Below are 23,290 nucleotides of genomic sequence, written 5' to 3' on the forward strand. Positions count from 1 at the left end.
AATATATGACTATTAAACACCCAAACTTTTAGATCAAATCTTTAATATCTTGACATTTAACATCTTCAATGGTCTTGATGTGAGGAATTTAACAGTAAACATCATTTTTAACCTGCAAGTTATGAAGCTTTCAGGATGTCGTGACCCCTTTAAGACATTTTATGAAGATATATGACCTCTACATACCGAAACAGATCATATAAACCTCCATTAGCTTAGTAAATATGTGTGTTTTTACACTAGTAAACACAGTTACAATCTCATCAGAAGGTGCTTGACTGTTTCATTGGCAGAATCTGGATCCAGACCCAAATCCTGAAGCACGACTTTCTTCTGAAAGTCCTGGAAATGAAACCAGAGATGCATCAACATCTAAGGCCAATCATTTTAGATGTTATTGATCTTAAAAATCATTAGATATATATTTCTAAATCTGTCATTTGAATAAAATTTAACATTATTTGGTGTGCGTTAGCTGTAATCTGTGCCTGCGTCAGGTAAGTATGGTTTTGGTTAGCATACTTAGATACTTTGAACATCTGGTCACATTCAGTCATACTGCTTTTGGGCCTCACATCTGTACGTTCTGGGAGCAATATTACCGTTCCTATGTGTGTGTGTCGGTGTGTCTGCGTGTGTGTCCAGTAAAAACCTCACCCTGAATTCTCGTAGTCTGTCCAGTTTGGCGTGTATGGCCTGGCGTTGGACCGCCAGCTCAGCCACATGACTTCTCCACTGCTCGTCCTTCTCCTTTCACAAACATTGAATATAATGTTATTTCTAATAATATTAAGTTGCTGTTATGAAACCATTGATTTTGGAAACGGCATTAAGGGTTTGTGTTTATGTGGGATTGTTCTTTTATACACTTATAATGTTAGTCAAGGTTTCTTGAATCAAATTTAGTCTTACGCAAGCATGTTCCGTCCTTAGAAATGAAGGGCCTGTTTGTGCAACTGCATTCTAATAGGATTAAATACACACAAAGGAAGTTGTGCTGATATTCAGTTATGATATGAAAATATTATTGCTTAATATTCTATAAAGGTTCAAAAGCAAGTTTTTGACTCATTGATTTTCTTGCTGGAGGATTGGTAATGCTTTCTCTGTTTCATCAGTTTGCATGAATTTTGAGTTTAGAATCTGAAACAAATTTCTGAAACAAGCAATAATTATTAGTAACATATTTAAAATTAACGTCCGGCTAATAATACAGTATATGTTGTAAGAACGTTGTGCTAATGTTCCTATGACATTATTAAAAATAAAAAAACATTATTTCTACATTTATTCATTCTTTTTCCTTCATATGTAGTCTCGTATTTATTAGGGATTGCCAAAGCGGAATGAACCAGCAACTATTCCAGCATATGTACCCAGTACTGTGAAACACCCATATACTCTCACATTTACACACGCACTTATATGGCCAATTTTGTTTACCCAATTCACCTATAGTGCATGTCTTTGGATTGTGGGGGAAACCAGAACACTCGGAGGAAACCCAGAAAAACACCAACCTTCTAGCTGTGAGGCAACAGTGCTTACCACTGAGCCACCTTGCTGCCCCTTATATTATCATTTCATAGCTACTTTTGAATGTTCTATAAACATTCCGAAACAAGTAGTAACATTCCAAAAACTAACATCCTGCTAACCATTATTCTTAGACTGTTGTGCATTTTTCTAAGAATACAAGGAATGTGTTCTGTTAATGTGATTACAGTTTTTGTTTATTAAAAATGCCAATTTTTTATTTTATGATTTTGGAAGCATTGTTACTTACGAATGTCCTCTAAACATTTTGAAACAATCAGGCTTAATATTTAAAATGACAACAAATATGTTCTAAGAACAGTGTGCTAATGTTTTACATTATAAACTACACTGTTAACAATTGTTTTGTAAATAAAACAGTATTTAACTGTAGTATGACTGTTTTTTACTGTATGACCGTTTTGCAGTATGTTACTGTATTTTCAAGTTGCATTGGTGGTAATATCCTCTCAGAACAATACATTTTTTCAATATTTCAATTTGTTGTGAATCAAAATATAGTAAAAAAAATGGCTAATTGTAAGAAATACAGTAACCTTTTTACCTTACATTTACCTTTTTACAGTATAGTTTTAAAGTAAATATAGAAATGACAGTGTGTTACTGTATTTTAAAGTTGCTGTGAATCAAAATACAGTAAAAAAAAAAGTCAATAATACTGTAAGGAAAATATAGTAATTTACTATTTGGACCTATTGTACATGAAATATATAAATGAACAAAGAATTACAAGGTTTTTATGTATTGTATGAAAATATATTACAGATGATAGTACTAAAATTAGTGCATATTTTACTCGATATGCAATACTGTAAATACATGAACAGCAAGATATGATACAGTATTTATGCTGTAAGTTTATTTTACATTACCTTGCTGCTGCTAGTAAGTTACTGTAAATACTGCAGGCAATTGTTAACAGTGTATTATTTCTGAATGTTCTTGAAAGCTTCTCCATTTTTAAAAATTTGCAGACATTTTGGAATGTTGCTTTAGAATGTGTTCCGAAACAAGAAGCACAGTTTAAACATCATAGTCTGACTTAGGCTATTTTTCAAAAGCTGTTCCATTAATGATGTCCTAATTACTTTGAACAAACATTCTATAAACCCTTTTCACAATCCTGTATGATAAAATAAGAAAAGAAAAACTCCAAGATGGTGTCATCAAGACTGAACAGAAAAAAGGAAAAAAAATGTGAAACTGAAAACGGCAGCCAGAAGAGAGAACAGCGTCAAGTTTACTGTCCTTCCCTCATAGGCACTACGTTTCAAACTCCTTGCACAAGTGGTAATTAGTTTTTTTTTTTCATTTTGATGCAAAGATGATTTAATACATATGTAAATATACAGTTGAAATCAGAATCATTAGCTCCCCGGAATTATTTTTTCCCCAATTTCTGTTAAACGAAGAAAAAAAAAATGTCAACACATTCCTAATAATAATAGTTTTAATAACTCATTTCTAATAACTGATTTCTTTTATCTTTGTCGTGATGAAAGTAAATAACGTTTGACTAGGTATTCTTCAAGACACTTCTATACAGCTTAAAGTGACTTTTAAAGGCTTAACTAGGTTAATTAGGTTAACTAGGCAGGTTAGGGTAATTAGGCAGGTTATTGTATAACGATGGTTTGTTCTGTAGACTATCGAAAAAAAATATATAGCTTAAAAGGGCTTATAATTTTGTCCTTAAAATGGTGTTTAAAAAATTAAAAACTGCTTTTATTCTAGCCAAAATAAAACAAGTAAGCCTTTCTCTAGAAGATAAAATATTATCAGACATGCTGTAAATATATCCTTGCTCTGTTAAACATCAGAAAAAAGTTGTATTTAAACGTACATACGTTTTAAAATATATATAAATATTAAAAACTTTCAAGCATTTAAAATTATGAAAATTGAAAAAAGTGAAAATTACTATACAATCTTTTACTCAATAGCCTTGCCAGATTGATATCCAGATATCCGTTGTTATTGATCAGAAACAAGTCTATCCATCTGTGGGTGGAGCCAGCGAAGCGAACCCTGATGTAGATCTGCAGGAATGAGGCTAGGCTTGACCTCTCACCTGTACGCATTATGTGTGGGTGCAACTTCCCGTCTCTAATGCCATAACATAAGACACTAAATGCACTCCACATATGGAAGGCGTTGAAACACATCCGACCTAACAAGAGAAAACACAGTGTGTGTGTGTGTGTGTGTAGTAACACCTCTGTCCCCTGAGGACTGGAGCAGTCACAGGCTGTTCTCTCCCGGTAACACACACTCAGGGTGGGGTTATCAGGCTAGAGCTTCGCTTATGAATGATAACACCATCATATAGTGAACACGAGCATGGGAAACAGGAGTAAAGCACTTCTCCTTTGACCCTACATTAATCAGTGGACGGACCTGAAAACTGTCCAGGAGAGTCTGAGCAGCTGGAGAGGAAGGAAGTCGGAGTAGTGGACTGTCCGTTTTCTAGCCGTTAGGAATTACAAAGGCCGAACCCAAGGTTGATTTCAATAAGAGAGGAAGAGCAATTACGGATTCTCTTCTTAACTACGTCCCATTGTGGTTTGGTCTTAAAGAAACACTTCAGGCTTATATATAGGCTTTTTTTTTTATAACTCTCCTAGTTGGGAGTTATACTAGTTAAATAGTTGAGTTTGACCATTTTGGTGGTTCATTCTGCTGTGGTGACATCAGATTAATAAAGGGACTAAGCCAAAAAGAAAATTAATGAATGAGTTTTACCATATTTGAATCCATTCAGCCAATCTTCAAGTCTGGTGATAGCACTTTTAGCTTAGCTTAGCATAAATTGTTGAATCGGATTAGACCATTAGCGTCTCAAAAAAAAAAAAAGAGTTTTGATTATTTTCCTATTGATTGCATTACGTCTGCATTGTTCCTAACTTATCTGCACATGCAGTGACCTCTGTATTGTGAGGCCAGGTAAATACACCAATGCAGTCATTTCTGCTTTAAATATATGTGTTTTTAAAGCAGGGTTTTGGTAGACGGTGCACTTCATTAGTGTTTTTTTTTAACCCCTTTCAAAATAATGGTGATTGAAACTTGACAGCAGTAACATTTTTTAAACCAAGCAGCCAAACTTCAAGTCTGGCAGGAGCACTTTTAGCTTAGCTTAGCATAAATCATTGAATCGGATTAGACCGTTAGCATCTTAGTAAAAAAAAAAATAAAAGTTTTGATAATTTTTCTATTTAAGACTTGACAGCAGTACCGTTTTTGAATCTAATCAGCCAATCTTCAACTCTAGCGAGAGTAATTTTAGATTAGCTTAGCATAAATCATTTAATCAGATTAGACCATTAGCATCTCAATAAAAAAAGAGTTTTGATTATTTTCCTATTTGAAACTTGACAGCAGTACCATTTTTGAATCTATTCAGCCAATCTTCAAGTCTGGCAGGAGCACTTTTAGCTTAGCATAAATAGTTGAATCGGATTAGACCATTAGCATCTCAGTAAAAAAAAAAAAAACTAAAGACTTTTGATTATTTTCGTATTAAAGGCATGACAGCAATGCTTGAAAATGGTTTTTAAGCGTGTTTCACAAATGTTTCTGTTCCTTAAATTTGCTGGATGTGCATTATGTCCTGGTGTCTGCTTCAGCCATAGTATGGCAGTAAAGTTTCTTGATTATTACGCCTAAATGAAACTATAGTTCTGAGTCATATCTGTCTAGAAAATAGCAACTTTTCATTTTCTGTTGGTCTTAGTACACAATGTAACTACACAAGTCTCAAGCTTGAAATCCGAAAATAATCAAAACTCTTCTGTCATTTTTGAGTGAGATGCTAATGGTCTAATCTGACTTAATGATCTATGCTAAGCTAAGCTAAAAGTGCTCTCGCCAGACACAAAGATTGGTTAAATGGATTTTAAAATGGTCAACTGAACTGTTTAACTCCATAGGAGAATTGTAAAATGAGCATATTTCCCCCCAAAAAGCTGAGTGTCCCTTTAAGTCTGAAGTTGTTGAAGGCGTTGCAGGAATTCCTCAAGCTGTTGAGTTTACGACAACAGCCAAGTGGACAACAACAACACGACTGTCCTTCAGTGACCTCACACTTGGCTGCTGAACTCAGACTTTACTGGCAGCAGATCATGTGCAGCTGGAGCTTCATCAGCTTACAAAACACAGTCTCTGAGTGTCCTGCACTGCAGAACAGTAGCGTGCACGTTTACACCACCATAGTGAAATGTGCATTGCATTAGATGATGGAAACATTGCACTAAATGAATGGCCTACATTGCATATCATTAATTGGCCCAAAACTAAATTATGACCACAATGTTGCATGGGTATATTTCTGGAAAACCCCCCAAATACTCTGCCAAACATCACTAAAATGTTAAGTATACAAAAAATTATTGGCTGCCTTTACTTAAAATAAGTGAGTAAACCTGTTACCTTTAAAATTATTAGTTGACTTTCCTAAATAAAATTTGGTCAGTAAATCCATTGACTTAAAATGTTTCAGTACATGAACTACACTGTAAAAAAAAATCCATAATTTAACGATTTCATTCCGGCAACTGGTGCTGGAAATAAACTGTAAAATAACAGTTACATAAATTTACTGTAAAGAAACAGAGGTTAAATTACAGAAATGTACTAGAAATTTCAATTTAAGTAGATTTCTGTAAAGTAATGTTCGCTATGTTACCATACATTTCTGTAATTTAATGGCCGTTATTTTACTTTTTTTTTCCGGCAGCCCAGAAACTGGAAATAAACTGTAAAATTATGGATTTTTTTCTACAGTGTATGTGCATACTTTAATCATGAGGCTGAAGTATGAGAAGGAGCGCTATCCTGCTGGAGAATTTGCCCTCTCCTGTGGTTTGTAATGTAATGGGCAGCACAAATGTCTTTATACCTCAGGCTGTTGATGTTGCCATCCACTCTGAAGATCTCTCACACACCCCCACACTGAATGTAACTCCAAACCATCATTTTTCCTTCACCAAACTTGGCTGATTTCTGTAAGAATTGTGATCCATGCGGGTTCAAGTAGGTCTTTTGCAGTATTTGTAATGTAATGTAAATGTAATGTAATGTAATGTAAATGTAATGTGTATTTATATAGCGCATTTATTGTGTATGGCCATACACCCAAAGCGCTTCACAAACATGAGGGGGTCTCTCCACACCACCACCAGTGTGCAGCATCCACTTGGATGATGCGACGGCAGCCACAGGACAACGGCGCCAGTGCGCTCACCACACACCAGCTATTGGTGTAGAGGAGAGACAGTGATAGAGCCAATTCGGTGGAAGGGGATGATTGGGAGGCCATGATCGTAAGAGCCGATATAGGGACTTTGGCCAGGACACCGGGGTTACACCCCTACTCTTTCACGAGAAGTGACATGGGATTTTAAATGACCACAGAGAGTCAGGATCTCGGTTTAACGTCTCATCCGAAAGACGGCGCCCACTGACAGTGTAGTGTCCCCTTCACTTTTACTGGGGCATTAGGACTCACACAGACCACAGGTTGGGCGCCCCCTTCTGGCCTCTCTAACACCACTTCCAACAGCAACCTAGTATTCCCTAGTGGTCTCCCATCCAGGTACTGACCAGGCTCAGCCCTGCTTAGCTTTAGTGAGTAACCGGTCTTGGGCTGCAGGGTGACATGGTATGACATGTGATGATATGGATGCAGTTTAACAGATGTTCTGCCACTTTTCTGAATGATCATCTAGAAGTCAAGTTATTATTTGTTGCTCTTACAACTGGGATCGACGACAAGACTTTGGTCAGGTGGTGTACGTACAGTATATGTTCAAATATACCGGCTTTAACTGTATTTACTGTATATGTTATTATATGGCCCAGTCAGATTTCCGTATGACGTATTTAATCAATATTCATTTCAAATATATAATTTAAAGCAACATCATGACATATAAGTAAGGGAATCAGCTTTTGCAAGTATAAAATTCTCTTTAGATGTATCGGAGTTGCCTAAACATGGACAAATTGAGTTGTGTGTGTATATATATATATATCCAGCAGTTGGCGTTTCTGTGTGGAGTTTGCATGTTCTCCTTGCGTTCTCGAGGGTTTCCTCCGTGTGCTCCGGTTTCCCCCACAGTCCAAAGACATGTGGTACAGGTGAGTTGGATAGGCTAAATTGTCCATAGTGTATGAGTGTGTGTGTGTGGATGTTACCCAGAGATGGGTTGCGGCTGGAAGACAACCGCTGCGTAAAAACGTGCTGAATAAGTTGGCAGTTCATTGCGCTGTGGCGACCCCGGATTAATAAAGCCGACAAGAAAATGAATGAATGAATATATATCCTGCTTAGCGTTTCTGTCAGCAACATTAGTTTTGGATTGACAGAAGCTGGACATTTCCCACCATGTTCTCTCTGTGTACAAATGTTTCTGTGTCTGGCTCCAAGATATTCATAGGCTATTTTTGAAGAATATATTTACCCGGCTTCATATACAGCAAATACTACACACAAACAAAGTGAACTATAGTTTACATGACTAATAATCAAATCTCAACAAACTCCTTATGATGTTCTGTAGGTGACTTTGAAATTAACTTGCATGCCTTGTTTAATTTATAACAGAATGATTTGTTTCCCACTCATTTCACCCAGTGTTTTGAGTATGAATGCCAAGATATATATATATGTTTTTTTATACACAGACTATTTTTGTAGGATCGTCTATTTATCCATTCCTAGATGTTACAGTACATAAAAACAAAGCATGCTGTGTGCATCAATCACCATTATTTTGAAAGGGGTTAAAAAAAAAAAACTAATGAAGTGCACCGTCTACCAAAACCCTGCTTTAAAAACACATATATTTAAAGCAGAAATGACTGCATTGGTGTATTTACCTGGCCTCACAATACAGAGGTCACTGCGTGTGCAGATAAGTTAGGAACAATGCAGACGTAATGCAATCAAGCACAATTAGCCTGACGATGTAAGTCTGACGGAGCAGGTCTGTGGGCTCTGGACAGACTCACGCTGTGGTGCTGGAGACAGATATAATTAGTGTTATCATTGCAGACAGTGGCCCTGACATGAGTGGACATACCTTCTGCTGTTGCTCTAGTTTGCGTTGCTTTTCTTGATGCTCTTGCTCTCGCTTCTGTCGCCGATGAACCTGGAGGAACACACAAATCAGCCAGTACATGCATTAAAGTGACATTTCTTTGCTATTACTTTGCTCCAATGTGACAGGCCCTGTTTTTCACTTGCAAGAAAATGCTTCTTGATTTAACAATTTGTAGATATTTGGACTAGAAACAAGTAAAAAAAAATCCTTTTTTTGCAGTGTAGATCAGGGGTGCTCAGCCCTGTTCCTGGAGATCGACCTTCCTGCAGATTTCAGTTGCCACCCAAATCAAACACACCTGGCTGTAATTATCAAGTGCTGTTCAGGTCCTAATTAATTGGTTCAGCTGTGTTTGATCAGGGTTGGAGCTGAAATCTGCAGGAAGGTCGATCGCCAGGGTTGAGCAGCCATGGTGTAGATCTTTCAAGAGCGTGATTTCAAGCAAACCTACTCTTTCTTCTAGCTTTTCCAGCCTCTCGCTGTCCTGCTGTGTGCACTCTTCCTCAAGATCCTGCTTCTCCAGACCGGTCAGAAACGAGTAATCTTCCTCTTTACAGAGATCCCGCATGCACTAAAGAAACACAATGCACAACATATTCACGTAATGTTACAGACAACCATGCTAAATCTGCAGTCAGGCCTGCACTTTATCGGCCACACCTATTTCTCCACCACATTCTTGGAGGCCCACCAGCACTGCAGTACTGTCACACCCATTTCAGGTCTTTGAATCTCTGCTAATGAGCTGATGATCTAAATAAGGGAAGTTTGTTAAAGGAGAAATGGAAAATGTGCAGAACTGGTAGTCCTCCAGGAACGTGGTTGAGAAAGGTTTCATTTGTTAATGTTAATGTATTTACTAACATGAACTAAACTTGTACATTGTTAATTAATCATAGTTCAACATTCATTAATGCATTATTAACATCCAGATTTATGCGTGTTAATGGACACAGAGCTAACATAAAGTAACAATGAACAACTTTATTTTCAGTAGCTAACTAATGAGCAAATACTGTAATGAATGTATTGTTCACTGTTTGTTCATGATAGTAAATGCATTAACTAACATTAACTAATGCACCCTTATTGTAAAGTTTTTCCAATGAATCTTGCACAGATTCAGATGCATTTCCAGAGCAAAAAACAAACACAGAACCTTAGACATGGGAATTTGAGAAAACCTCTTCGCATGAGCCATCCTAAAAATGCAGAAAAGAAGAAAACATCAAGTCAAGATCTTTTTATTTCTGACACGTACACTTTAAAATATATACAGTTGAAGTCAAAATTATTAGTATATGTAATACTTTCCGCCAATTTTTGTTCGATATCATCAACACATTTCTGAACACTCATTTCTAATAACTGATTTATTTTCTCTTTGCCATGATGACAGTAAATAAAATTTTACTAGATATTTTTCAAGACACTTCTATACAGCTTAAAGTGACATTTAAAGGCTTAACTAGGTTAATTAGGTTAACTAGGCAGGTTAGGGTAATTAGGCAAGTTATTGAAAAACGATGGTTTGATCTGTAGACTACAGAAAAAAAAATATATATACATGCATCAATATATATATATATATAGCTTAAATGGTGTTTATAAAATTAAAAACTGATTTTATTCTAGCCGAAATAAAACAAATAAGACTTTCTCAAGAAGAAAAAATATTATCAGACATACTGTGAAAATTTTCTTTGCTCAACATCATTTAGGAAATATTCAAAAAAGAAAACAAAAATCAAAGGGGGGGGGGGGCTAATAATTTGGACTTCAACTGTGTGTGTGTATACACATTATTTAATTACCATGAAAAGTTAATAAGAAGATCATAAGACAAATTCACTTAGAAATAGCTGGTTAATTTTAAAAGCTCGCAACTCACTGCACTAAAAAAAAAAAAAAAAAAAAAAAAGATTCATTGGATTTACTGAATTTCTGTAATGTAAGTGGTTGCAAACAACTGATATGGGTCAAATCTAAACAAACAAATTAAGTTGAACATTACCACATTCAATTTGCTTGTTTAACATCAGCCCATAAAATCTGTCTGCAAGAACTTGCCTTTAAAAAACTGAGTAAATCCAATGAATCATTTTTCTCAGTGTGTATTAACAAACCACTAAATAACACTACAAGCTTACTAAACTACTAATTAGCTGCTTATTAATAGTTAGTAAGGTAAAAGTTGCGAGTTTAGGTTCGGGGATGCAGCATAAGATCATACTTTATAACTATGAACACTTCATATCTTAATAAAAGGCAAGTAAGAAGTCAGTAGTTAACAACATTAATTGTGACCAATCTAAAGTGTTACCAAAGATTTTCTTTTTTAAAAAAATACTCTTTTTTATTTAAAAGTCAATAAATGAGTATCTTAGCAATCTCACCTTGGCTTATAAGGTGTCCTCTTGGGCTTCCAGTTTGTTTGGCTCTTCGCTAAACCCACATACAAATCCTTATATACTCTGACGACATATGCAAGACATCATAGATATTTCTGCACAAGTCTGCTAAAATCATCACCAAGCTGCTAATAAAACCTGTTGTCCTTCCACTTTTGATTAATTGAGTCGTTACAGGGCAATGTTTTCTTCACACTTGCTTCATACTGATGGACAATCATGCCTCATCGAAACCATGCGACTGATCGCAGGTCAGTAACTGCAGTTGAAGTCAGTGTTATTAGCCCCCCTTTATAATTGTTTCCTCGACTTCAGTTTAACGGAGAGATTTTTGGACATATCTAAACATAAAAGTTTTAATAACTCATTTCTAATAACTGATTTATTTTATTTCTGCTTTGATGACAGTACATAATGTTTGACTAGAGATGTTTTAATTTAAAGGCTTAAAAGGTTAATTAGGAAAGTTATGATGATGTTTTGTTCTGTAGACAATCGAAAACAAATATTGCTTAATGAGATGAATAATTCTGACCTTAAAATAGTTTTAAAAAATTAAGAACTGCTTTTATTCTAGCCGAAACAAAACAAATAAGACTTTCTCAAGAGGAAAACATATTATAGGAAATACTGTAAATCTGTTCAACATCATTTGGGAAACATTTCAAAATAATTTTGACTTCATCTGTATAAATCGACATGTACACACACTCTAAAAAATAACTCACAAAGTCTGTTACCACTACATAGTTTAATAAATTATTTTAACTTAAAAATTCTAAAATGCTGATAAGATTAAAACTTTTAAGTTGCCAAAATAATTTTATTAAGTTTTCAAAACAGGAAGATATTAAAAATTATGTCAGTTTTAAAATGCAGCTAAATTAAAGGTAAAATATCTGTCAGTTACTTTAAAACAATATTTACTTTTAGCAACCCAAAGAAATCGGGTTGATAACTCACACTAATGGAGTTGTTTTGTATGTTTAAGTCCACACACTGATGTTTTTTGTTATTTTTTTTATACTGATAATATGGGACAGTACATGATTTTGTTTTGTAAAACAATAAAAACCTGTGGTTTAATACAAATAAAAAACAAACGAAAAACAAAAATGTTGTTGTTAAATGTGTTTCTTACAAGCATGAACAGTAAATTTGAAAAAACAACCGAGTTTGTTTTAAATTTTAATAAAAAATAAATAAACGACTTTTTTTTTTTGAGTACTCAACTTAAAAATTGGAGGTTTTTGCTATGTAAAAATGCCTCTGATTAAAGAGGAAAAGATTTGGCTAACATAATGAAGTTTGTTGTCTGAACTTCGTTTTGTTAGATGTTGTCGTAACTTCAATATATTAATGCAAACTGTTGCATTAATTTATTATTATTTTTTATCGAAACAATATTTTTTAGAGTGCAGGGTCAAAGATGCATTCAGTGATATCCTCGAACCTTCAGGAATGTGCGTATGCTTCAAAAACACAGACTTGATGGAGATGTGTTTGACGTAAACAGAGCATTTCATCCCCACAGATGGACACTTCAGCAGAAACCAAAGCTGAAAACTCGAGCAGGAATGCAGATCATATGATGAGGGTCGTCTGTTGCAGGAGAGGCGTGTGTGGGTTATCCATTCTAGCCAGAGGAAAGGTATTTGGATTGTTTTACAAGTTTTAACCACCGTGGCCTTTAGTGGGGTCGTGGTTAAGGTGTGAAGGTCAAGGGGTGAAAGCCATCACTTTGAACTTTAAGGACCTGAAACGAGACGTGTTTTCGCCTGTGAGTTTATTCATTTAAAAAGAGAGCATGATGGATGGATGGATGGATGGATGGATGGATGGATGGATGGATGGATGGATGGACAGACAGAAAAGCGGATAGATAGATAGATAGATAGATAGATAGATAGATAGATAGATAGATAGATAGATAGATAGATAGATAGATAGATAGATAGATAGATAGATAGATAGATAGATAGATAGATAGATAGATAGATAGATAGATGATGGATGGATGGATGGATGGATAGATGGATGGATGGATGGACGGACAGGCAGATGAAAAGATGGATGGATGGACGGACGGACACAGACAAGCTGATGGATGGATGGATAGATAGATAGATAGATAGATAGATAGATAGATAGATAGATAGATAGATGGATGGATGGATGGATGGATGGATGGATGGATGGATGGATGGATGGATGGATGGATGGATGGATGGATGGATGGATGGATGGATGGACAGAAAAGCAGATGAAAAGATGGATGGATGGACGGACGGACACAGACAAGCTGATGGATGGATGGATAGATAGATAGATAGATAGATAGATAGATAGATAGATAGATAGATAGATAGATAGATAGATAGATAGATAGATAGATAGATAGACGGACGGACGGACGGACGGACGGACGGACGGACGGACGGACGGACGGATGGATGGATGGATGGATGGACAGACAGAAAAGCAGATAGATAGATAGATGGATGGATGGATGGATGGATGGATGGATGGATGGATGGATGGATAGACGAACGGACGGACAGGCAGATGAAAAGATGGATGGATGGACGGACGGACACAGACAAGCGGATGGATGGATAGATAGATAGATAGATAGATAGATAGACAGACAGACAGACAGACAGACAGACAGACAGACGGACAGACGGACGGACGGACGGATAGATAGATGGATAGATGGGTAGATAGATAAAAAGTAATAATAAAGTAATAATAATAAAGCCTAAATCTCCTATATTTTGTCCAGGTCAGACAGGTAAAAATATATGACTTACTACAGCAAAGACAAATCAATTCATAGACGCAATAAAAATAATCAAATCCTGCAGCATTGGAGATATCAAACATAATCATAATCCCATATTTTTGGTCAGATAAGGCCACTGTGTCCTCTAATCAGTCACAATATTAACCGCTGGCTACTGCATGTAAACAGAAAGCCATCACTCGTTATCCTCATTTGCCTGTCCTTTCACCTCATGTAACTCTTTTTTTTTTTTCAGCTGTGATTTTTCAAGATCAGTCCGTCTCAGGCTTTGCTCTTAAGAACACACCGCAAGAGGATTATATGCTAATTATCCATCGCCCAGAGCTATTTTCTTCCTGTGGGTTCTGGCAAACCAATGTATTTATAGGTCGCTGAAGGTTGTTTAGTCCTGCGCGCCTTCCCATGGTTCCTCTAGTTTTAAAGAGACCCTCACAGTTTGATTAGAAACACACACACACACACACACACACTTACACACACTTACACACACAGATCATCTCACCATTCAGAGCTTGGGAAACATCCTCGGGTTCTTTCCTGGTCATTTGCGATTGATGGAAGTGTTTAGCATACAACCCTACAGATAACAGCTCTCACATAACTTCCCCAAAGGATAAAATCAGGATGAAGATTAGCAAAAAAAAAAAACTTTATTCAGACAAATCTCACACAGACTGCTCTGGCAGCGAAAACAAAAAAGAGGAGGATGTTATAGGCCAAATAAACAGCGCTCCTTCAAGTATCAAGACATTTGGAGAGGCATTATGGGAAAAGTCTCTCTCTCTCTCTCTCTCTCTCTCAAAAAAACAGATACAAACAATGGGTTATGGGTACAGCCAAGAGAAACTACTTCACTAAAACATAGACCATCAAGCAAAACAAGTCTTTCTTTCTAAAACAGGGATTTGTCCTGCAATTTTAGGACATCCTTTTTTTATTTGACGTCTGAATCCTTAAATAGAGTTCGGTGTTGTTTTGGCACGGTTTCCTTATTCAGCATATAAGAGTCCTTGTCCTTGGGTTTCAGCATTGGTCCATCGTAAGGTCGGTCTTAGTGGTTTAAAGCAGCAAAATATCCTACACAATACACACGAGACCAGCAGCGCTTTCCAAGACGGAGAGAAAATCATTTAGGGATGCTCATGTTCCAGTGTAATAATGTGTGTTACGAGAAAGGCAATGCGTTTGGATATAATGTGTGGGCCATTTCTGACCGAATCCTCCTTTTTTTTCTCCATAGAGGCCCAAACAACCAAGAACATTGAATAATAGAGGTGTGTTATATCCTTAGTGGTCAGTACAAGCATTGAATATCAGGTCACGAGTTAGTCAGATAAAAAGAACACAGAAAAAGCCCATTTAAAGCTGTTGGATTTTAGCGCCGCTCATCAAGCATTCAAAATGCAGTAAACTAGATTAATGCCGCTCTTTTTTATGGCCACATTATAAGGGATGATTGCATGCTAATAAAGCTTTATGTTCGGACCTTGGAGGACGAAGTCTTGGCACTTCACGTCATTTAGTAATGGGTTTGGACCACAATCTGGCTTAGTTTTATATGCTGATAAATAAACGGGGCTTATTCGCAAGGTTACATGCTTATTGTTTTCAGTGATCCCAGTGTTTAGTAGAGCTGTGTCCACCAACAGTTAGCATTAGCTCCAAGTACTGTTATGACAGAACGAACTCCAGCTATAATTGCAGTCATAATCAGTGTGTGTTTTGGTATCACGTAATGATGAATGACGGCTTATTTATGATGTGTTTTCTCACAGAATGTTAGTACAGACCCCTGTACTAAAGGAGATTTGATATCGCTGGTTCATATGTTCTGCTGGGATTGTGATTAGCATTTTGGGTTCTGTCAAGTGTAGGCGGGGCTTATGAGAGGGGGGGGGGTCTATTTTAATTTTTAGAGCTACTAAGCTGCACAGTGATGAATCTCTATGTGTGTTTTCAGTAATGATTGTCTAAATATTTCAACACAAGCTCATTCTGAAAACTTAGTCCCGCAGACGTTTTTGCAGACAGCGAATTATGTAGCTGGAGGTACATATGGCTGCATTAAAAATTTTTAAGCGAACGCTATGGGGCAGTATGACGGCGTTCCTTTTGGGGCTTACCAGCTGAACGCTTATACCTCCGTGTGGAAGGCTTTACCGCATGACCAGTTTGTCCAGTTAGCTTGTCATGCACGTTGGCGGACTTAAGATGCAGAGAGGAGTTGAAAACGATGACGACTGGGAAGAGCAGTTCTAGAAATCAGGTAAGACAAAAACAGAATCCAAAAAACACAAAACGAACAAGTGAACAACAGGGTGAGAATGTGGTGAAATCTGAAAACGTGGTAAAAATCAGACGAGGGCTTTTCTTTTTTTGGATGTCTTTTGTAAACCGTCGGTTGGGTTTAGGGTAGTGAGTAGGTGGGTGGGTCAATTGGTAAAATTGGTTGGGTTTAGGGAAGGAGGAGGGTGGGTCGGTTGATTGGCCGTTCACCCAGTCAATCGTTATTCAGTCATTATTCAGTCGACAGCGGCCTCTGGTGGGTCTACGCAAGAACAGTGCAGGCGCAAACGGCACTCGCAAAACATTTGACATGCGAAAAAGTGCACACAGCGGCCTCTCGCGGATTCGCAAAAACAAAAACTGCAAAAATACGTACCTCCCGGGATGTATTTTTTCTGTCTCCAGAAACGTCCACGGGACTACGTTTTCAGAATGAGCCAGGGTTGAAATATTTTGAGAAAGACATCTAGAATTAAAATATAATTTTTAGTGCACTATACTAGAGGATATTTTATATTGCTGGTCCATTTGTTCTGCTGGGATTGTGGTTAGCATTGCAAATTGGGTTCTAGTAAGTGAGAGTGGGGCTTATGAGAGAGGCGTGTCTATGGGGAGGGGTCTGTTCTCATTTTTAGAGCAACAAACCCAAGCATTGATGAATCTCCACAATATCAGCGTGTGTTTGCAGAAATGATAGTCAAAATACTCAAACTACAATTTTAGTCATAATTAGTGTGTGTTTTGGTAAAATGTAACAAAAAATTACGGCTTATTTAAGAAGTGTTTTCTCACAAAATGTTAGTAGACTGCTGCTGCATCCCAATCCGCATACTATGATGCTGCGTTCACACCAGACGCGGCACGTGCGTCAAGCGCGAGTGATTTACATGTTAAGTCAATGCAAACGTGCGAATAGACATCCTGCGGCGCGATATGCGAGAATGGCGCGACACGAATGACGAGAATTGCGCGGTGCACATGGTGCGAATGGCGTGGCGCGAATTGAGCGTTTTGCGCGTTTGACACGCTTAATGCGCGTTTTGTGCGAATCACTCGCGTTCGAAAATCTGAACTTTAGCGGACATTCGCGCCGCGTTAACCAATCAGGAGCTTGCTTTTATGGGGGCGTGATTGTGACTTATCGCCTGTTGTCGGTGTCCTAGGGGAAATCCCCCAGCAGACACCGACAAGAAGTTCATCAAACTGGGCTGGGCTCAATCAGAAGCACCGCTGAAAACCTCCATCAGCCAGGTTCAGTTTCTGGAGGAGTCTATGAGCTTAAAGAGCTGGTTGCACCTCTGAAAGGATGTTGTGGACTCAGACACGGCTCTAAACGTATCGACGCTGTTTATCATCCTTCATAAAGCACATAAACACTGTTATTTTCTTCATAAAATCCATGTTAACCCTTTAGCTATGAAGCTAGAGTCACGGGGGAGACAGAAGTCCTGCCCATCACGCGAATCCGCGTCTGTTCTGAAGTGAATTTGACACGCAAATGAAGCAGGGTTTGACGCGCGAACGAAGTGGGGTTTGACGCGCGAATGAAGCGAGTAACCTCAAATGTTCACGCGACTATTTACGCGCGAATAGCGCAGTTTATCCGCGCGTTCTGCGTCTGGTGTGAACACAGCATAAGTCCAAAACAGTATTCGAAAATAGAATTAGAGTGTCCCAAATTATAGTATGCAAAAATTAGTTTACCTCGATGGTCTACTATTTCGATGAGAATTTGAAGAGTTGATTTGTGTGTAGTCTAACTGCTAATATTGGCCAGAATATACTGAGTAAACATGGTTAAAAAGTGTTAATAAACTACAAACATGGCGGAGACCAACTGTTAAGTGGAGAGGCTTTGGTGAGTATGTTTGAGGGATTCTTAATAGCTAACTTAACTTACTTCCAGGGCCGTTTTATCGGAGTTGATATTTAGCCGCACTATTTTGGTGTTTCGCAACATCTAATTTTTACGAGGTGGGTCGTTACACCAACGCTCAACCCCCAACCTGGAGAACCAGGACATACACACATACACTAGGGACAATTTAGCTTGCCCAATTCACCTATAGTGCATGTCTTTGGACTTGTGTGGGAAACCGGAACACCCGGAGGAAACCCACGCCAACACAGGGAGAACATTCAAACTCCACACGAAAATGCCAGTTGACCCAGGCGGCGCTCGAACCAGTGACCTTCTTGATGTGAGGTGACAGCGCTATCCACTGCACTGCCATGTCGCCCATTAATATCTTACCTACCGGAATATATTTACTTCATGTTATATTTACCTTTCATGTTTACATTTACCACTACCTTTTTCACAATGCACCGACCCCTCCTTCCCCATTGGGCTATCAAGAGGATGGTCCCACATCACTCCTTCGGGCTGAGCCCGGCCAGGTTCTGTGGGATAAAACCCAGCCACCAGGCACTTGCATTTAAGCCCCAAACCCAAGCTCAGATTAGAGCTGCCACTCCTCCACATCGAGAAAAGTTTGCTGAGGTGGCTAGGCATCTGTTTTGGATGCCTACCTAGGGAGGTGTTCCCAAGGAGGAGGCCTCGGGAAACACCCAGGGACTAAGTCTCTCGACTGGCCTGGGAACGGCTCGGGATCCCCCCAGAGGAGCTGGAGGAAGTCTCTGGGGAGAGACAAGTCTGGGCTTCTCTCCTAAGACTGCTGCCAACGCGGCCCGGCCCCAGAAAGAGGCCGAAAATTAGATGAGATGATGCTATATTTAATCTGCAACAACAATATATATATATATTTAAAAGATGTTTGTCCATTAACTAATGCATAATTATGCATTATTACCTACAATATGGTACCAAATTATATATGAAAGAAATGTGGATGTGTGGTCGAGATGCTTGACAAGGCTCGTAGCTAAGCAATGTAACTGTTCATTAACAAGGAAGTAACATGTCCCAATGCTCGCATACTCTTCTGTTACAAACACAGAAGTATGTACTTTTCTTCACACAAAAAAGTGCACACTTTTAGGACGTAGTACAAGTAGGCGAATTGGGATGCAGCATAAGAGTAGGTGGTCAATTATTTACACTATAAAAAGCAAAGTCTAATGCATTTTCGACTGCCTTCGAAATCGGTTGACTAGACCAAAACAAAACATCATGCACTTGTGATCAAGATCGATGAAAACGCATCTTAATACTAAGTGTAGATGGGCGTCCAATCACCGATGACTGAAGTCATGCGTCACAAAGATAAGCCTGAAGAAAAGCCGAGCCACAGCTGCCTGCTGTTTTAAAATGCTCCAGTATGCTTTGTTACCATACACTAGATGTACATCAAATACATACTGTGATATAAATGCATGCATGTGCTCAGACTGACACTAAAGTGTCTTCAGCTCAGTCCTCATTATTAACATCTGAGCACGTCTCCTTATATAAATGTACAGCAGGCCTTTTTATAGTGCACCGGCGAATGCTTATCTCCTAAGATGAGTCTGACAAGAGGGAAACCCTCTTAAGGGGGAGATTACGTGTTCAAATCCCAGCTCTGCACGTATGTACATCGTCTTAAGGCAGCTTTACCTCTGGGTAAGACTACAGTGTCATTAGCAATGGCCCATTTCGGTGTCCTTTTGTTTACATGCTGCACTTTATGGTGGTACAGTTGAAGCGGAGGCTTGAAAGAGGTTAACAATGCAGCAAGCTTAATTTTGGTGGCCGTGCTTGATAGTGTTGGTGGGCGAGGCTTATGGGAGGGGGTGTGTCTAGTGGGAGGAGTCAATGCTCATTTTTACGCTACTAAGCTGCTCAGTGATGAATTGCTGTGTTTTTTTTTTTTTAAATGATAGTCTTAACACTTTAAGAAGGCCATCGAGAATTAAAATACCACATTTAGTACTATATACTAAAGGATATTTGATATCGCTGGTCCATATTTTCTGCTAGGATTTTAATTAGTATACCAGATTGGGTTCTGGAAAGTGTGGGTGGGGTTTATGGGAGGGGTGTGTCTAGTGGGAGGGGTCTGTGCTCATTTTAAAAGCTACAATGCATCGATGAATCTCCACAATATCAGCATGTGTTTTCAGGAATGATAGTCAAAATACTTTAAGAAGGTCATCTAGAATTAAAATACAACTTTTACTATGATATACTAAAGCAGGGGTGTTCAAACTCCGTCCTAGAACACCAGTGTGCTGCATAGTTTGGCTCCAACTTCCTTAATAACACTTGCCTGGAAGTTTTAGTATACCTAGAACAAGCTTGATTGTTTAATTGTGGTTGGAACTAAAACATGCAGGACACCGGCCCTCCAGGATCGAGTTTGGGCACTTCTGTACTAAAGGATATTTGATATCACTGGTCCGTATGTTCTGCTGGGATTGTGATTAGTATTCCAGATTTGGTTTTGAAAAGTGTAGGTGGGGCTTATGAGAGAGGTGTGTCTAGTGGGAGGGGTCTATTCTCATTTTTAGAGCTACTAAGCTGCACAGTGATGAATCTCTACGTGTGTTTTCAGAAATGATTGTCTAAATACTTCGAGGAGGCCATCTAGAATTAAAATACCACTTTTACTACTGTTTACTAAAGGATATTTATTATTGCTGGTCCATATGTTCTGTAGGCATTGTGATTAGTATTCCAAACTGGGGGTGTGGGTGTGGCTTCAAAAAGGGGTGTGTCTAGAGGGAGGAGTCAATGCTTTTTTTAGTATCTTGTAGCTACTACCTCAGCATGTATTTAGTATGATTTCAGAAATGATAGGATAGATATTTCCAGAATATCCATTAATATAAATACAGGTCATAATGAATCTTTGGAGTACTAAACAATATTTGGTATACATAATCTGTTGGGATTGTGATTAATATTCCAGATCCTGGCAGACTAGAGGCGGAGTATCTGAAAGTGCGTGGCTAGTGGAGGGGCCTAACGCCCCATTCACACAGGGCTTTAGCGTCAATGCTTGACAGAGGGCGTGTCTAAAGTTGGGGCTGGCGCGATCGTCATAGCAGCGCCAGCCAATGAAATCAATCAGCAATCGGCTATTTTCTGAGCTGGTGTATTTGCATACAGCGATCTGATTGGCTGACGCTTCTGTCTGCGATTGAAAAGTTGAGAAAGTCCCAACTTCTGCAGCAAGCAACACCACTGAAGCAGCGCCGATGGATCCACAATGCAGTTCGGCAATTCCTGACGTCACCCATTGAAAGTGAATGGGAAGCGTTGAAGCTTGAATTTGTTGAATATTAAACCAAATTTGATATCACTTTTGGTCTGTATGTTCTTCCCAGTGTTGCTAACTGCTTTCGTGGGAAATAGCTAAAGCCTTTTTTGCTCAAATGTAAATAAATGACATCATATATTGTCCCAGAAGCCCAAAACAACAAATTGGCTGGTTGACAACACTGGTTCAAGCAGGATAGTGAGATTATTTCTGTGGTTGTTCTGCTTGTTTCTGATATGTGTGGGTGGGGCTTGTTTGAAGGGTGTGGCTAGTGGGAGGAGCTTTAAGGGCTACTAAGATGGTGAGCAGTAGTTTTATCACTGGACCAAAACAAATAAATACTCAGCTGTTTTGGTCTTGAATGCATTGAAAATGATCGCCTAAATACTTTTTAGAAGGCCATCTTGAATTAAAACACTAATTTATGGAATAGTGTAGTTTTTTTGGTTTTACTTTTTGGTCCTGACAGGATAGTAACAAGCTTTAATTGACGTCCATCAGTCTCACAAGCCTTAAATAACTACCATCACGTTTTCATGACCTACAATACGAGTTTGTTTATAAAAATATATAGATTTCTTAGGTATTTCATGCAGTTTCGATACACATACTGTATGCTTACATATTTTTCATACAACATCCCAACTGTGATTTGTTTTCCCAGACACGAAGAGGATATACTGGCAGCCCGTTTCAGTAGAAAAACTGGTTTTCGTGAACAATACTGAAGTTAACATGATATTGAGCGATCTGTGTGTTTTTCCATTGCAACTGTTCCCAAGGTCCAGGTCTAGTGGAGTGTCCTCTGACTCTGATACGCGAGCAAGGCACAATTCAGCATTCAATGCTCCTGTTAGCTTAGCGGCAATGCATGTTCTCATAAGTCTGTCTTTCATTTTTTTTTCCAAAGATTTTATAACTTTTAAATAAATAACAAGTATCTTTATACATTATACATAGACATGTATAAACTATATGCATTCTATATAACTTAAATAATAATTTATATATGTACAACCCCCAGGAAACACTAGCAAGACAATGGAGAATTGAAAGTGTTTTTTCCACCATTTTTCACGTCCTTCTATGTTTCTTTGAGAGCGCGCAGACGCATGCCGTGTCTATCCGTATCCAATTCCAAGAAACCAGCGATTTGTGCTGAGTAAGCGCTCGTACGTAAGTCTGCGTGGTTTTGCACTGCGAATTCCAGTGCTTCTCATCAATACCTAAACATCGGCTCTTGCGGTGGGAGTGAGGAGTTTTACACTTGGTCTCATAAAAGTACTGCGTGTATTTCTGTTTTACAGTGAAGGAATTCAAAACGGTGACATGATTTCCACGAGAATCCACCGCTGAGGTCCTGTTTGTAACCCAATTGCTCTCGCTGTCGCACACTGAAAACTCTCCTCTGTAGCTCTTGTGCTCGGCAAAGCGTTTCTGCCGCGTCTTGTTGGAGTCCTGACCGCTGATGAATTTATCCATGAGGTAGAAAGCCGGTGGTTGCATTGGAGGTCGGTCGCTTAAGAGGACACGTGGAGAGTTGTAGCGCTTGTACTGGCGTAGCAGCTCCTCCGAACTGTCCACCATGGGGGTATTGTTGTCTTTTTCCTTGTAGTCTGCGACTGTGGACACATTTAAGGTGGAGGAGGGAATGACGTCGCCCTGTTTCTGGCGGCTGATATCAGCCTGCAGGAGCTTTATGATGAGCGCACTGATGGGATCCTGCGTGGGCCGCTGCTTGTCCATTGTAGAGGCGGAGATACCATAAAGGTACGCGAGGAACATCACGTACAGCAAGATGGACATCACTAGATTCACCTGTAAGATCTGTGGAGAAACAAGAGAGACGCTTTGAGCAAATGAAATGATTTTAATGAACTACAGCACGTGTCAAACTCAGTTCCAAAACGGCCACGGCTTTGC

General features: G+C 38.6%; 2 protein-coding genes across 13 annotated transcripts in view; both read right to left on the reverse strand.

The window, feature by feature from the left end:
• Window positions 1-11,105, reverse strand: part of LOC100331497 (U2 small nuclear ribonucleoprotein auxiliary factor 35 kDa subunit-related protein 1-like) — an 11,173-nt gene extending 68 nt beyond the window's left edge. The window contains exons 1-7 of one of the 2 annotated variants that reach the window (XR_012401411.1): window positions 11,057-11,101; window positions 9,820-9,862; window positions 9,112-9,231; window positions 8,640-8,708; window positions 8,437-8,577; window positions 658-750; window positions 27-342 (exon numbers count right to left, since the gene is read on the reverse strand). Coding sequence is in view for 1 of the 2 variants with exons in the window: in NM_001327888.1 (NP_001314817.1) it covers window positions 253-342; window positions 658-750; window positions 8,640-8,708; window positions 9,112-9,231; window positions 9,820-9,861 (414 nt within the window). In the remaining variant the exon portion in view is untranslated. 2 annotated transcript variants of the gene reach the window in all.
• A 10,804-nt stretch (window positions 11,106-21,909) lies between these two features.
• Window positions 21,910-23,290, reverse strand: part of ntf3 (neurotrophin 3) — an 85,173-nt gene continuing 83,792 nt past the window's right edge. For 10 of the 11 annotated variants that reach the window (XM_073945715.1, XM_073945716.1, XM_073945714.1 and 7 more), the window contains one exon: window positions 21,910-23,194. In XM_073945715.1, the coding sequence (XP_073801816.1) occupies window positions 22,442-23,173 (732 nt within the window). In that variant the 5' untranslated portion in view covers window positions 23,174-23,194 and the 3' untranslated portion in view covers window positions 21,910-22,441. 11 annotated transcript variants of the gene reach the window in all.

Source organism: Danio rerio, chromosome 4, assembly GCF_049306965.1.
Source record: "Danio rerio strain Tuebingen ecotype United States chromosome 4, GRCz12tu, whole genome shotgun sequence".
Taxonomy (NCBI): domain Eukaryota; kingdom Metazoa; phylum Chordata; class Actinopteri; order Cypriniformes; family Danionidae; genus Danio; species Danio rerio.